This window comes from Oncorhynchus clarkii, chromosome 6 (assembly GCF_045791955.1).
Source record: "Oncorhynchus clarkii lewisi isolate Uvic-CL-2024 chromosome 6, UVic_Ocla_1.0, whole genome shotgun sequence".
NCBI classification, from domain to species: domain Eukaryota; kingdom Metazoa; phylum Chordata; class Actinopteri; order Salmoniformes; family Salmonidae; genus Oncorhynchus; species Oncorhynchus clarkii.
This window is the reverse complement of record NC_092152.1, coordinates 2323790-2336988: the sequence shown is the minus strand read 5'-3', so window position 1 is coordinate 2336988 and position 13199 is coordinate 2323790. Positions and strand designations below refer to the sequence as shown.

At 41.9% G+C, this 13199-nt stretch overlaps 1 protein-coding gene across 1 annotated transcript in view; it reads right to left on the bottom strand.

Moving 5' to 3' along the window:
- Positions 1 to 9576, bottom strand: part of LOC139411862 (atrial natriuretic peptide receptor 3-like) — a 45896-nt gene extending 36320 nt beyond the window's left edge. Inside the window, exon 1 of the mRNA XM_071158608.1 lies at positions 8620 to 9576. Within this exon, the coding sequence (XP_071014709.1) occupies positions 8620 to 9289 (670 nt within the window). The 5' untranslated portion in view covers positions 9290 to 9576. The remainder of the gene's footprint in view (positions 1 to 8619) is intronic.
- Positions 9577 to 13199: the final 3623 nt, after the last annotated feature.

Here is a 13199-nt window from a genome sequence, read left to right as displayed (position 1 = left end):
GAGTGGAGGGGCGGCAGGGTAGCCTAGTGGTTAGAGTGGAGGGGCGGCAGGGTAGCCTAGTGGTTAGAGTGGAGGGGCGGCAGGGTAGCCTAGTGGTTAGAGTGGAGGGGCGGCAGGGTAGCCTAGTGGTTAGAGTGGAGGGGCGGCAGGGTAGCCTAGTGGTTAGAGTGGAGGGGCGGCAGGGTAGCCTAGTGGTTAGAGTGGAGGGGCGGCAGGGTAGCCTAGTGGTTAGAGTGGAGGGGCGGCAGGGTAGCCTAGTGGTTAGAGTGGAGGGGCGGCAGGGTAGCCTAGTGGTTAGAGTGTTCCCCGAGCTGACAAGGTACAAATCTGTCGTTCTGCCCCTGAACAGGCAGTTAACCCACTGTTCCTAGGCCTTCATTGAAAATAAGAATTTGTTCTTAACTGACTTGCCTAGTAAAATAAAGGTGAAATAAAAAATAAAAATAAGACCCACTGATAATTTAATTAGTTTATTTAAAAAACATATATGTTTCATCGAGATACAGTATACTGTGAATCAGCCATCATTAAAAAAAAAAATCAAGATATGTTTTTAGGCCAAATCGCCCTAAAACGACGTACTGCAAAAACCTGAGAACTTTAAACAAATGGCACTTTAAATAATGCCACATGAATAATGCCACTTTAAATAATGCCACATTAAATAATGCCACTTTAAATAATGCCCCTTTAAACAAATGGCACTTTAAACAAATGGCACTTTAAATAATGCCACATGAATAATGTTTACAAATCTTTCATTACTCATAACACATGTATATACTGTATTTTATACCATCTACTGCACCTTGCCGATGCCGCTCGGCCATCGCTCATCCATATACTTAAATGTACATATTCTCATTCACCCCTTTAGATTTGTGTGTATAAAGTAGTTGTTGGGGAATTGTTAGATTACCTGATAGATATTACTGCACCGTTGGAACTAGAAGCACAAGCATTTCGCTACCCTCACATTAACATCTGCTAACCATGTGTATGTGACCAATAACATCTGCTAACCATGTGTATGTGACCAATAACATCTGCTAACCATGTGTATGTGACCAATAACATCTGCTAACCATGTGTATGTGACCAATACAATTTGATTTGAATTCCAAGTCATCAGGCTACAGGATTTAAGGTGATGCTACTGTGCATCTGGAATCATGAAGTAACCAAAAATAAGTGTTAAACAAATCCAAATATGTTACATTTGAGACTCTTCAAATAGCCTTTGCCTTGATGACAGCTTAGAACACACCATTATCTCAACCAGCTTCACCTGGAATGCTTTTCCTACAGTCTTGAAGGAGTTCCCACATATGCTGAGCACTTGTTGGCTGCTTTTCCTTCAATCTGCGGTCCAACTCATCCCAAACCATCTCAATTGGGTTGAGGTCGGGTGATTGGGGAGGCCAGGTCATCTGATGCAGCACTCCGTCTCTCTTCTTCTTGGTCGAATGGCCCTTACACAGCCTGGGGGTGTGTTGGGTCATTGTCCTGTTGAAAAATAAATGATAGTCCTACTAAGCCCAAACCAGATGGGATGGTGTATCTCTGCTGAATGCTGTGGTAGCCATGCTGGTTAAGTGTGCCTTGAATTCTAAATAAATCACAGACAGTATCACCAGCAAAGCACCCCCACACCATCATACCTCCTCTTCCATGCTTCACGGTGGGAAATACACATGCAGAGATCATCCAATCACCCACACAATGTCTCACAAAGACACGGCGGTTGGAACTAAAAATCTTAAATATGGACTCATCAGACCAAAGGACAGAACTGCAGAATGCTGTGGTAGTCATGCTGGTTAAGTGTGCCTTGAATTCTAAATAAAACACTGACAGTGTCACCAGCAGATCAAAGGACAGATTTCCACCGGTCTAATGTCCATTGCTCGTGTTTCTTGGCCCAAGCAAGTCTCTTCTTATTGGTGTCCTTTAGTAGTGGTTTCTTTACAGAAATTCGACCATGAAGGCCTGATTCACGCAGTCTCCTCGGAACAGGTGATGTTGAGATGTGTCTGTTACTTGAACTCTATTTGGGCTGCAATTTCTGAGGCTGGTAACTCTAATGAACTTATCCTCTGCAGCAGAGGTAACTCTGGGTCTTCCTTTCCTGTGGCTGTCCTCATGAGAGCCAGTTTCAACATAGTGCTTGGTGGTTTTTGAGACTGCACTTGAAGAAACTTTCAAAGTTCTCCGTATTGACTGACCTTCATGTCTTAAAGTAATGGACTGTCATTTCTCTTTGCTTATTTGAGCTATCTTCTGTATACCACCCCTACCTTGTCACAACATAACTGATTGGCTCATACAAAAATAAGAAATTCTACAAGTTAACTTAAGAAGGCACACTTGTTAATTGAAATGCATTCCAGGTGACTACCTAATGAAGCTGGTTGTGAGAATGTCAAGAATGTGCAATGCTGTCATAAAGGCAAAGACATTCAAATGTACTTGTCCTCTTGCTTAGTTATGCACCGGGGCCTCCCACTCCTCTTCTATTCTAGTTAGAGCCAGTTTGTGCTGTTCTGTGGTGAAGGGAGTAGTACACAGCGTTGTACGAGATCTTCTGTTTCTTGGCAATTTCTTGCATGGAATAGCCTTCATTTCTCAGAAGAAGAATAGACTGACGAGTTTCAGAAGAAAGGTCTTTGTTTGTGGCCATTTTGAGCCTGTAATCAAATCCACAAATGCTGATGCTCCAGATACTCAACTAGTCTAAAGAAGGCTAGTTTTATTGCTTCTTTAAAATCAGTACAACAGTTTTCAGCTGTACTAACATAATTGCAAAAGGGTTTTCTAGTGATCAATTAGCCTTTTAAAATGATAGACTTGGATTAGCTAACACAATGTGTCATTGGAACACAGGAGTGATGGTTGCTGATAAATGGGCCTCTGTACACCTATGTAGATATTTTTTAAATCAGCCGTTTTCAGCTACAATAGTAATTTACAACATTAACAATGTCTACACTGTATTTCTGATCAATTTTATGTTATTTTAAATGGACAAAAAAAAGTGTTTTTCTTTCAAAAACAAGGACATTTCTAAGTGACCCCAAACTGTTGAACGGTATATTTGATTAAAACACATAGATTATTAGAACAAGATTTTTATTTTTTGTCGGGGACAGCCCTGATAAGACAACATAGAACCGTCCGTCCGTCCAACCATCCAGTTATCCACCCATCTACCCAGCTCTCCACCCTTCTGCCCATCCCTCTGCCCAGTGCCAATGAAATGAGATCTGACTGAATAGTGATTATTTTTCAGAACAGAGGAGGGTGGAATGGCTGGCCATCTCCCAGAGCTCTGCAGCAGAGAGACAATGGATCGTTTTGACAGCAGGCAGATATGTTGACACCTGGGCTGTTCCAAAGGAAACAGTGGGCACAGCCACTGACGGAGCTGAGGGGAGCTGCCATTGGGAGAGAGTGGGGCAGGCAGGCGGGCAGGGGGCACAGGAGGGCAGGTGTTGTCTTTGGCAAAGAGTGATGGGGGAGAGTTTCACCACAGCATAATGTGATTGGCAGTGGAGAAATAGAATATTTGTGTGTATAGCTCCAACAGTATTGGGACAGTGACACGTTTTGTTGTTTTGGCTCAGTACTCCAGCACTTTGGATTTGAGATTATACAATGACTAGGAGGTTAAAGTGCAGACTGTCAGCTTCAGTGGCAATTCCAGTATGTAAATCTTGGTGGTGCAAAAAAATGATGTAGCTGCATGCCAACAAAGCCACTACACAACACTAAATAATACATTAATTGCACTATAACGGTGACAAACGGTGCCCACAAACTGTTAGGGCCTACATAAAGCTGTCCCAACAGCAGAGTCCCAACAGCAGTCCCAACACCTTACCACTGCTACACCTGGCTATCAGCAGAGCCTAGTCTGGCAGCCAACAGTTAACTCAGCCTCATTTACTTTCTTTAAAAAAAAACATGGCTGATATTGGCGGATGGACAAACTATGGCATAAGGGGACGACAAGCGGATAAGAGACAATCAGTAATTTAGACTAAGACATTAATAAGCGAGCTAGGAGGGACGTAGTCAATATAACTGTTTGTTTAGCAGTTTTGAAACGTAGAGCGACAGAATTCAGAACATGGGCCATTCTTACAGTGTTCTCCCTGTACACCAAGTCAGACCTGTAAGATAAATAAAGAGGGCATATAAGCAGACAATGAAAGCTCTTACAATATTCAATGATTACATTTCTCAAAAACAGGTTATAGGCTACATGTGCACCACCAAGTCAGAACAGTAGGCTAAGTTATGAGAGGGGAAAGTTTAATTGTCAGAATAATATTAGAGAGAATTATTTATTTCAACTTTACATTTCTTTCATCACATTCCCAGTGGGTCAGAAGTTTACATACACTCAATTAGTAATTGGTAGCATTGCCTGAAATTGTTTCACTTGGGTCAAACATTAAGGGTAGCCTTCCACAAGCTTCCCACAATAAGTTGAGTGAATTTTGGCCCATTCCTCCTGACAGAGCTGGTGTAACTGAGTCAGGATTGTAGGCCTCCATGCTCGCACGCACTCTTTCAGTTCTGCCCATACATTTTCTATAGGATTGAGGTCAGGGCCTTGTGATGGCCCCTCCAATACCTTGAATTTGTTGTCCTTAAGCCATTTTGCCTCAACCCATTTGCGACCAGCCTTTAACTTCCTGACTGATGTCTTGAAATGTTGCTTCAATATATCCACATAATTTCCTATACTCATGATGCCATCTATTTTGTGAAGTACACCAGTCCCTCCTGCAGCAAAGCACCCCCACAACATGATGCTGCCACCCCCGTGCTTCACGGTTGGGATGGTGTTCTTTGGCTTGCAAGCCTCCCCCTTTTTCCTCCAAACATAACGATGGTAATTATGGCCAAACAGTTCTGTTTTTGTTTCATCAGACCAGAGGACATTTCTCAGAAAAGTACGATCTTTGTCACCATGTGCATTTGCAAACTGTAGTCTGGTTTTTATGGAGGTTTTGTAGCAGTGGCTTCTTCCTTGCTGAGCGGCCTTTCAGGTTATGTCGATATAGGCCTCGTTTTACTGTGGATATAGATACTTGTGTACCTGTTTCCTCCAGCATCTTCACAAAGTCCTTTGCTGTTGTTCTGGGATTGATTTGCACTTTTCGCACCAAAGTACGTTCATCTCTAGGAGACAGAACGCGTCTCCTTCCTGAGTGGTATGATGGCTGCGTGGTCCCATGGTGTTTATACTTGCGTACTATTGTTTGTACAGATGAACGTGGTACCTTCAGGCGTTTGGAAATTGCTCCCAGGGATGAACCAAACTTGTGGAGGTCTACAATTTATTTTCTGAGGTCTTGGCCGATTTCTTTTGATTTTCCCATGATGTCAAGCAAAGAGGCACTGAGTTTGAAGGTAGGCCTTGAAATAAATCCACAGGTACACCTCCAATGGACTCAAATGATGTCAATTAGCCTATCAGAAGCTTTTAAAAGCCATGACATAATTTTCTGGAATTTTCAAAGCTGTTTAAAGGCACAGTCAACTTAGTGTATGTAAACTTCTGACCCACTGGAATTGTGATACAGTGAATGATAAGTGAAATAATCTGTCTGAAAACAATTGTTGGAAAAATTACTTGTGTCATGCACACAGAAGATGTCCTAACCAACTTGCCAAAACTATAGAAATTTGTGAAGTGGTTGAAAAATTAGTTTTAATGACTCCATTAAGATTAGATTCTTTAACGATTATGTAAACTTCAGACAATAACTGCATGTATGCACATGTATGTATGCATGTGTGCATGTGTGTGTGGGCATTAGTTAGGGGCATGAAGTGTTCCAGCTATAAAGGGAGGGAGGGAGGAACAGCCAACTGAAAAGGAGGGAAAACCCATCTCACCCCTCTGTGACAACATACAGAGCAGGAGGGAGGGAGGGAGGGAGGGAGGAACAGCCATCTGAAAAGGAGGGAAAACCCATCTCACCCCTCTGTGACAACATACAGAGCAGGAGGGAGGGAGGGAGGGAGGGAGGAACAGCCATCTGAAAAGGAGGGGAAACCCATCTCACCCCTCTGTGACAACACACAGAGGGGGAGGGAGGGAGGAACAGCCATCTGAAAAGGAGGGGAAACCCATCTCACCCCTCTGTGACAACATACAGAGCAGGAGGGAGGGAGGAACAGCCATCTGAAAAGGAGGGAAGACCCATTTCACCCCTCTGTGACAACACACAGAGGGGGAGGGAGATCACTCTCTCCTCATATCACAGCAACAGTGTCCTGAGACAAAGGCCACTCTCCACACAGTACAGTGGAAGCTAAATCATGTAGTAATTCAATAGTAGCAAGAATGGACCCATCATGGGTTTGAGTAGGCCCAGTACTGTTGGCCCAGTAGCCTATTGTAAATAGTGCAGTAGGCCCAGCAGCCTATTATACATAGCAGTCGGCCCAGTGCAGTCGGCCCAGAGCAGTTGGCCCAGTAGCCTATTGTAAATAGTGCAGTAGGCCCAGCAGCCTATTATACATGGCAGTCAGCCCAGTGCAGTCGGCCCAGTGCAGTTGGCCCAGTAGCCTATTGTAAATAGTACAGTAGGCCCAGCAGCCTATTATACATAGCAGTCGGCCCAGTGCAGTCGGCCCAGTGCAGTTGGCCCAGTGCAGTTGGCCCAGCAGCCTACAGCATTATGTGCTATTGAAGTAAGCAAGAAGTAAATTCCACAAACACTTTAATTTATACTAGATTTAACATGTTGGAGATAATGTATTCTTCACATAGCTGTAAATATTTGGCATATTTCCGCCCATATTCTGAATAACTTCCTCCCATATTGGACATTGGGCAGCAGAAAAGCCATTCAGTGGCTTCAGAAAGTCTTCATACCCATTGACATATTACACATTTTGTTCTATTATTTTATTATATTACATCCTTAATTCACCCATATTTTTCCTCTCACAAAGTCAAAATATGTTTTTAGATTTGTAGTAAATCTATTGAAAATTACATACAGAAAAATCTAATTTACAAAATGATTCACACCCCTTAGTCAATACTTTGTAGAATCACCTTTGGCTGCGATTACAGCTGTGAGGCTTTCTGGGTAAGTCTCTAAGAGTGATTACAGCTGTGAGTCTTTCTGGGTAAGTCTCTAAGAGTGATTACAGCTGTGAGTCTTTCTGGGTAAGTCTCTAAGAGTGATTACAGCTGTGAGTCTTTCTGGGTAAGTCTCTAAGAGTGATTACAGCTGTGAGGCTTTCTGGGTAAGTCTCTAAGAGTGATTACAGCTGTGAGTCTTTCTGGGTAAGTCTCTAAGAGCTTTGCACACCTGGATTGTACAATATTCTGACATTATTCTTTTCAAAATTCATCGAGCTCTGTCAAGTTGGAAGTTGATCATTGCTAGACAACCATTTTCAAGTCTTGCCATAAATTTTCACTCCAATTTAAGTCAAAACTGTAACTAGACCACTCGGGAACGTTCAATGTCATCTCTGTAAGCAACTCCATTGTATATTTGGTCTTGTGTTTTAGGTTATTGTCCTGCTAAAAGGTGAATTAGTCTCCCAGTGTCTGTTGGAAAGCAGACTGAACCAGGTTTTACTCTCTGATTTTTCCCATCTTAGCTCAATTCCGTTTATTTTTATCCTAAAATACTCCCTTGTTATTCCCAATGACAAGCATACCCATAACATGACGCAGCCACCGCCGTGCTTGAAGATATGAAGAGTGGTACTCAGTGATGTGTTGTGTTGGATTTGCCCCAAGTATAACACTTTGTGTTCAGAACATAAAGTTAATTTCTTTGCCACATTTTTTCCCGGTAATACTTTAGTGCCTTATTGCAAACAGGATGCATGTTTTGGAATATTTCTATTCTGTACAGGTTTCCTTCTTTTCACTCTGTCAATTAGGTTAGTATTGTGGAGTAACTACAATGTTGTTGATCCATCCTCAGTTTTCTATCACAGCCATTAAACTCTGTAACAGTTTTAAAGTCATCATTGGCCCAATGGTCAAATCCCTGAGTGGTTTTCTTCCTCTCCGGCAACTGAGTTGAAGGACTGAAGGACACCGAAAGGACACATGTATCTTTGTAGTGACTGGGAGTATTGATACACCATCCAAAGTGTCATTAATAACTTCACAATGCTCAAAGGGGTATTCAATGTCTGTTTTTTTCTCAATTTTTACCCATCTACCAATAGGTGCCCTTCTTTGTGAGGCATTGGAAAACCTCCCTGGTCTTTGTGGTTGAATCTGTGTTTGAAATTCCCTGCTCGGCTGACTGACCTTACAGATAATTGAATGTGTGTGGTACAGAGATGAGGTAGTCATTCAAAAGTCAGGTTAAACACTATTATTGTACACGGAGTGAGTCCATGCAACTTATTAGGCAACTTGTTAAGCATATTTTTACTCCTGAACGTATTTAGGCTTACCATAACAAAGGGGTTGAATACTTATTTACTTACGAACGCGAACATTTTAAGTGCAATAAGTATAATGAGTGGCAGCGTGTGTAGATGGGGCTCCAGTTGAACATTTCTGCCATTTACGCTATACAATGGGACAGTGTAGAGACTTTTCTCAGTACAGTAGCCTACCTTCACTCTCGTAGATGTAGTTGATGATGTCATCTGCGTTCAGGCCCTCTTCTTTAGTGTTGATCGCTATGTGTACGGTCTGATATTCCTCCATGAGTTTGAGGTGCACCCCTTCCAGAGTGAAGTAACAATTTCTCTCCTCTTTGTCGTCATCGAAGATCAGCAGCGCGTCTTTCCAGTTGAAGTGACGGAACATCGCCGAGAATGTTTCTGCCATTTTCAGGTAAGACGGGGAGATTCGGGTCAGGTGAGAGTATTCTTTCTCCTTGTCACTAAAACCGCTGGCCAGAGCACCTGTCGATATTACCGGGATGTTCCAGTGAGATGCCATCCTTACCACCGGCGCCGCGGCGTATTCACACACCGGACCGAGAACCAAGTCCGGCTTCTTCTCGCAGGAGCGGTCCACCAGGGAGAAGAGCGCATCATTGCCACAGTTAGAATCCTCATAGCGCAAATTAAAGTTAAATCCGGAATACACACCGCCTCCGATTTTCAACCTCTGCTTTGCATACTCTATTGCCGGGGCCACTCTTGCTATTGAGAACATATAAGAGTTATTTTTTGGCAACATCACCAATACTTCGATGTCCTCAATCACTGTTGCACTTGTCCGGCCAGGTAACAACCCCAGCCAAATGTACAAACACACTGAAATGTAACATGGCATGATGCAACTTTAAAAGTTATGCTTTGTCTATAATCATGAATAAATGTTTATCTCGCTCTCCAAGTCAACTGCGTCCCTGGAACCGCAGACTTCCGAGTACACAGGTAAATAGGCAAATACCAATGTGGAGTCTTCCAAAATAAATAATCTAAATTAAGTCACCTTTTTCTTTGAATGAATGAAATAAAAATTCTAAATGTATGAAGTGTATGCTCCTGCACAGAGAGTCTCCTGCAACCTCCTCAACTGATGGAAGTATCCCCTCTGTTTTGCTAACTAATTCTCCTGTTTCTCTGGTCATTCCTCTTGTTTAAATATGGTAACTGCCCAGACAGCTACCACACACGCTGGCTGAGGGGGGGGGAGGGATTTCGAAGCATCTTTTCATTATTATTCCTGCGTCATCCCTGTACAACACACCTCTTTCTTAAAGCTACAGGTCCTTATTTTTTCTCCTTTTTTTTTAATAATTAGAGAAAATAATTGTTCGTTTTGCCACATTGGCAGAGACTGAATGCACTGGGATGCATTGCCTCATATACAATAAACGGCGTGCAATTATTATTATTTTTAATTCAAAGAGAAAGATACATAAAATTTGATTTGATTTGATTTGATAAATAAATCTGTAGGGAAAGTTTCAAGAACAATGTTTTCTTTTGCTATTTAAAAAAAAACACGAGTCTAAGCTGTTTTGAGCTACACAATGCAATATAATATACAGTATAGTAGAGTGTAGCGCATATATATCTTGTATTAATATACTAAATACCTTTAACTTACCTGATCAATTTACCTTTAAGCATACTGCACATGAATAGGCCAACTGAACATTATACAGATCCACATTTTTGATTCATTTTGCTTTTAGACACCCCACTAAACATATTCAGTACTAGAATCTTGCCGAGTGTTCCAAAGTGAACGACAGCAGCCAGAATGAACGATCAACCTCTAGTTCTGCGTGAGGATGTGCATGGGAGGGGGAAACCTGCTATAGACTGCCACCTAGTGGCCACAGCCAACATAGACTGTTCTATAGTAAAGAAGTAGGCCTGTTGAGGAGGGTTTTAGTTCACTATATATATATATGCCTATACTGTCCAGGCGATTTTAAGCAAAAAATGATCTGTTCAATAACAATAGACTGTACCTAGTAAACCTAGCTCACTGATTTGTTTAATAACACTAGACTGTACCTAGTAAACCTAGCTCACTGATTTGTTTAATAACACTAGACTGTACCTAGTAAACCTAGCTCACTGATTTGTTTAATAACACTAGACTGTACCTAGTAAACCTAGCTCACTGATTTGTGTTGGTCTATTGGGAAACAATGGTATCTTTCTCCTGAGTGGCGCAGCGGTCGAAGGCACTGCATCTCAGTGCTAGAGGCGTCACTACAGACCCTGGTTTGATTCCAGGCTGTATCACAACCGGCTGTGATGGGGAGTCCCATAGGGCGGTGCACAATTGGCCCAGCATTGTCCGGGTTTGGCCGGAGTAAGCCGTCATTGTAAATAAGAATTTGTTCTTTACTGACTTGCCTATTTAAATAAAAATCTCCTGTGTTGTGTTGGATAGATATCAACAGTTGAGTACTAAATGTTGGATGTTAAATAAGGAGAAGAGGCAATCCCAGCCGGGGTATATTTCTCATGCCCCATTAAATGTCGGGCCTGAAAAATGAGTCACCTAACAAGTTCCCTAGACATATGAGTAACAACCTCTCATTCATGACACATTTAAATGGGCCACATGGTTTTGTGGCTGGCGTAATTCATTGACATATAGGGGGACACGTTCTCCAGAAGTCTCATTATAATAATGACAGGGGTTTTGTGGATGGCGTAATTCATTGACATATAGGGGGACACGTTCTCCAGAAGTCTCATTATAATAATGACAGGGGTTTTGTGGATGGCGTAATTCATTGACATATAGGGGGACACGTTCTCCAGAAGTCTCATTATAATAATGACAGGGGTTTTGTGGATGGCATAATTCATTGACATATAGGGGGACACATTCTCCAGAAGTCTCATTATAATAATGACAGGGGTTTTGAGGTACTGTTTGGTCTCTAGTCTGTGATATCTTTAGACACTCCCCTTATCCTGATTACACCAATGAGCGCAATTTGAAGCTGCTATTTGGAGTCATTCTGCTTAACTAACAGGACACCTTGTTGTTTAATTGTACAACATCCTGTAGCTACAGATGCCGCATATTACTTTGACCCAGTTTCTCACCACAAAAAAAATAATTCAGCAGCAACACGAAATATGAAATATTATATGGGTTTGATCCTTTTTTTCGTTAGGGCAAATCAAGTCTTACATTTTTCGGGAAATTATAAACTTCATAATCCTTTATAAACCTTCAATACATGTTTGCATTTCCTGCAACAACAGGATCATGAAATAAAGACACGGCATCTGGTGTGTAGGTCTTTACAGGCACTGGTACAACCTTCTTAAGGAACTAACTTTCACATATACTTGGAGATAGAGGTCACTTCATTCCATGTGTTGCTACCATGTTGTGTTGTCATGTTGTGATGCTACCATGTTGTATTGCTACCATGTTGATGTTATGCTGTGTTGCTACCATGTTGTTGTCATGTTGTATTGCTACCATGTTGTTGTCATGTTGTGTTGCTACCATGTTGTTGACATGTTGTATTGCTACCATGTTGTGGTGCTACCATGTTGTGTTGCTACCATGTTGTTGACATGTTGTATTGCTACCATGTTGTGGTGCTACCATGTTGTGTTGCTACCATGTTGTGTTGTCATGTTGTGTTGCTACCATGTTGTGTTGTCATGTTGTAATGCTACCATGTTGTGTTGCTACCATGTTGTGTTGTCATGTTGTATTGCTACCATGTTGTGTTGTCATGTTGTGTTGTCATGTTGTGTTTTCATGTTGTATTGATACCGTGTTGTGTTGTCATGTTGTGTTGCTACCATGTTGTTGTCATGTTGTGTTGCTACCATGTTGTGTTGTCACGTTGTGTTGCTACCATGTTGTATTGCTACCATGTTGTGTTGTCATGTTGTATTGCTACCATGTTGTGTTGCTACCATGTTGTGTTGTCATATTGTGTTGCTACCATGTTGTTGTCATGTTGTGTTGCTACCATGTTGTGTTGTCATGTTGTATTGCTACCATGTTGTTGTCATGTTGTGTTGCGTCCATGTTGTGTTGTCATGTTGTATTGCTACCATGTTGATGTTATGTTGTGTTGTTACCATGCTGTGTTTTCATGTGTTGCTGCCTTGCTATGTTGTCTTAGGTCTCTCTTTATGTAGTGTTGTGGTGTCTCTCTTGTCGTGTGATGTGTGTTTTGTCCTATATTTTTTTAAATTGAATTTACTTTATATTTAATCTCCCGTCCCCATGCAGTAGACCTGTTGCCTTCTGGTAGGCCGTCATTGTAAAATAAGAATTTGTTCTTAACTGACTAGTTAAATAAAAATACAAATTAATGGTATATGATGCAGCCTGCCTGGCTGGCTAGGTCTGGTTGATGCCCAGTGCGTGTGTGTGTGTTGTATAATTGTCCAGACAGACCATACTGCAGGGCAGGTTGTTAGTTGATCTAATAAGGGTTCTGGTTTATGACCACACATCTCTTTATAAATCTATTATAGGGTTCATGTAATCAAGGCCATCTGTCAGAGCTACGACAGGGTGTGTTTTATATTAATGCTGTATACTTGTTTAATGTCCCCCGCTTGTGTGTGTGTGTGTGTGTGTGTGTGTGTGTGTGTGTGTGTGTGTGTGTGTGTGTGTGTGTGTGTGTGTGTGTGTGTGTGTGTGTGTGTGTGTGTTTGACAGAGAGAGAGAGGTAGGCTAACGTTCCCCTAACGTGCCCCTAACGTTCCCCTAACGTGCCCCTCATCAC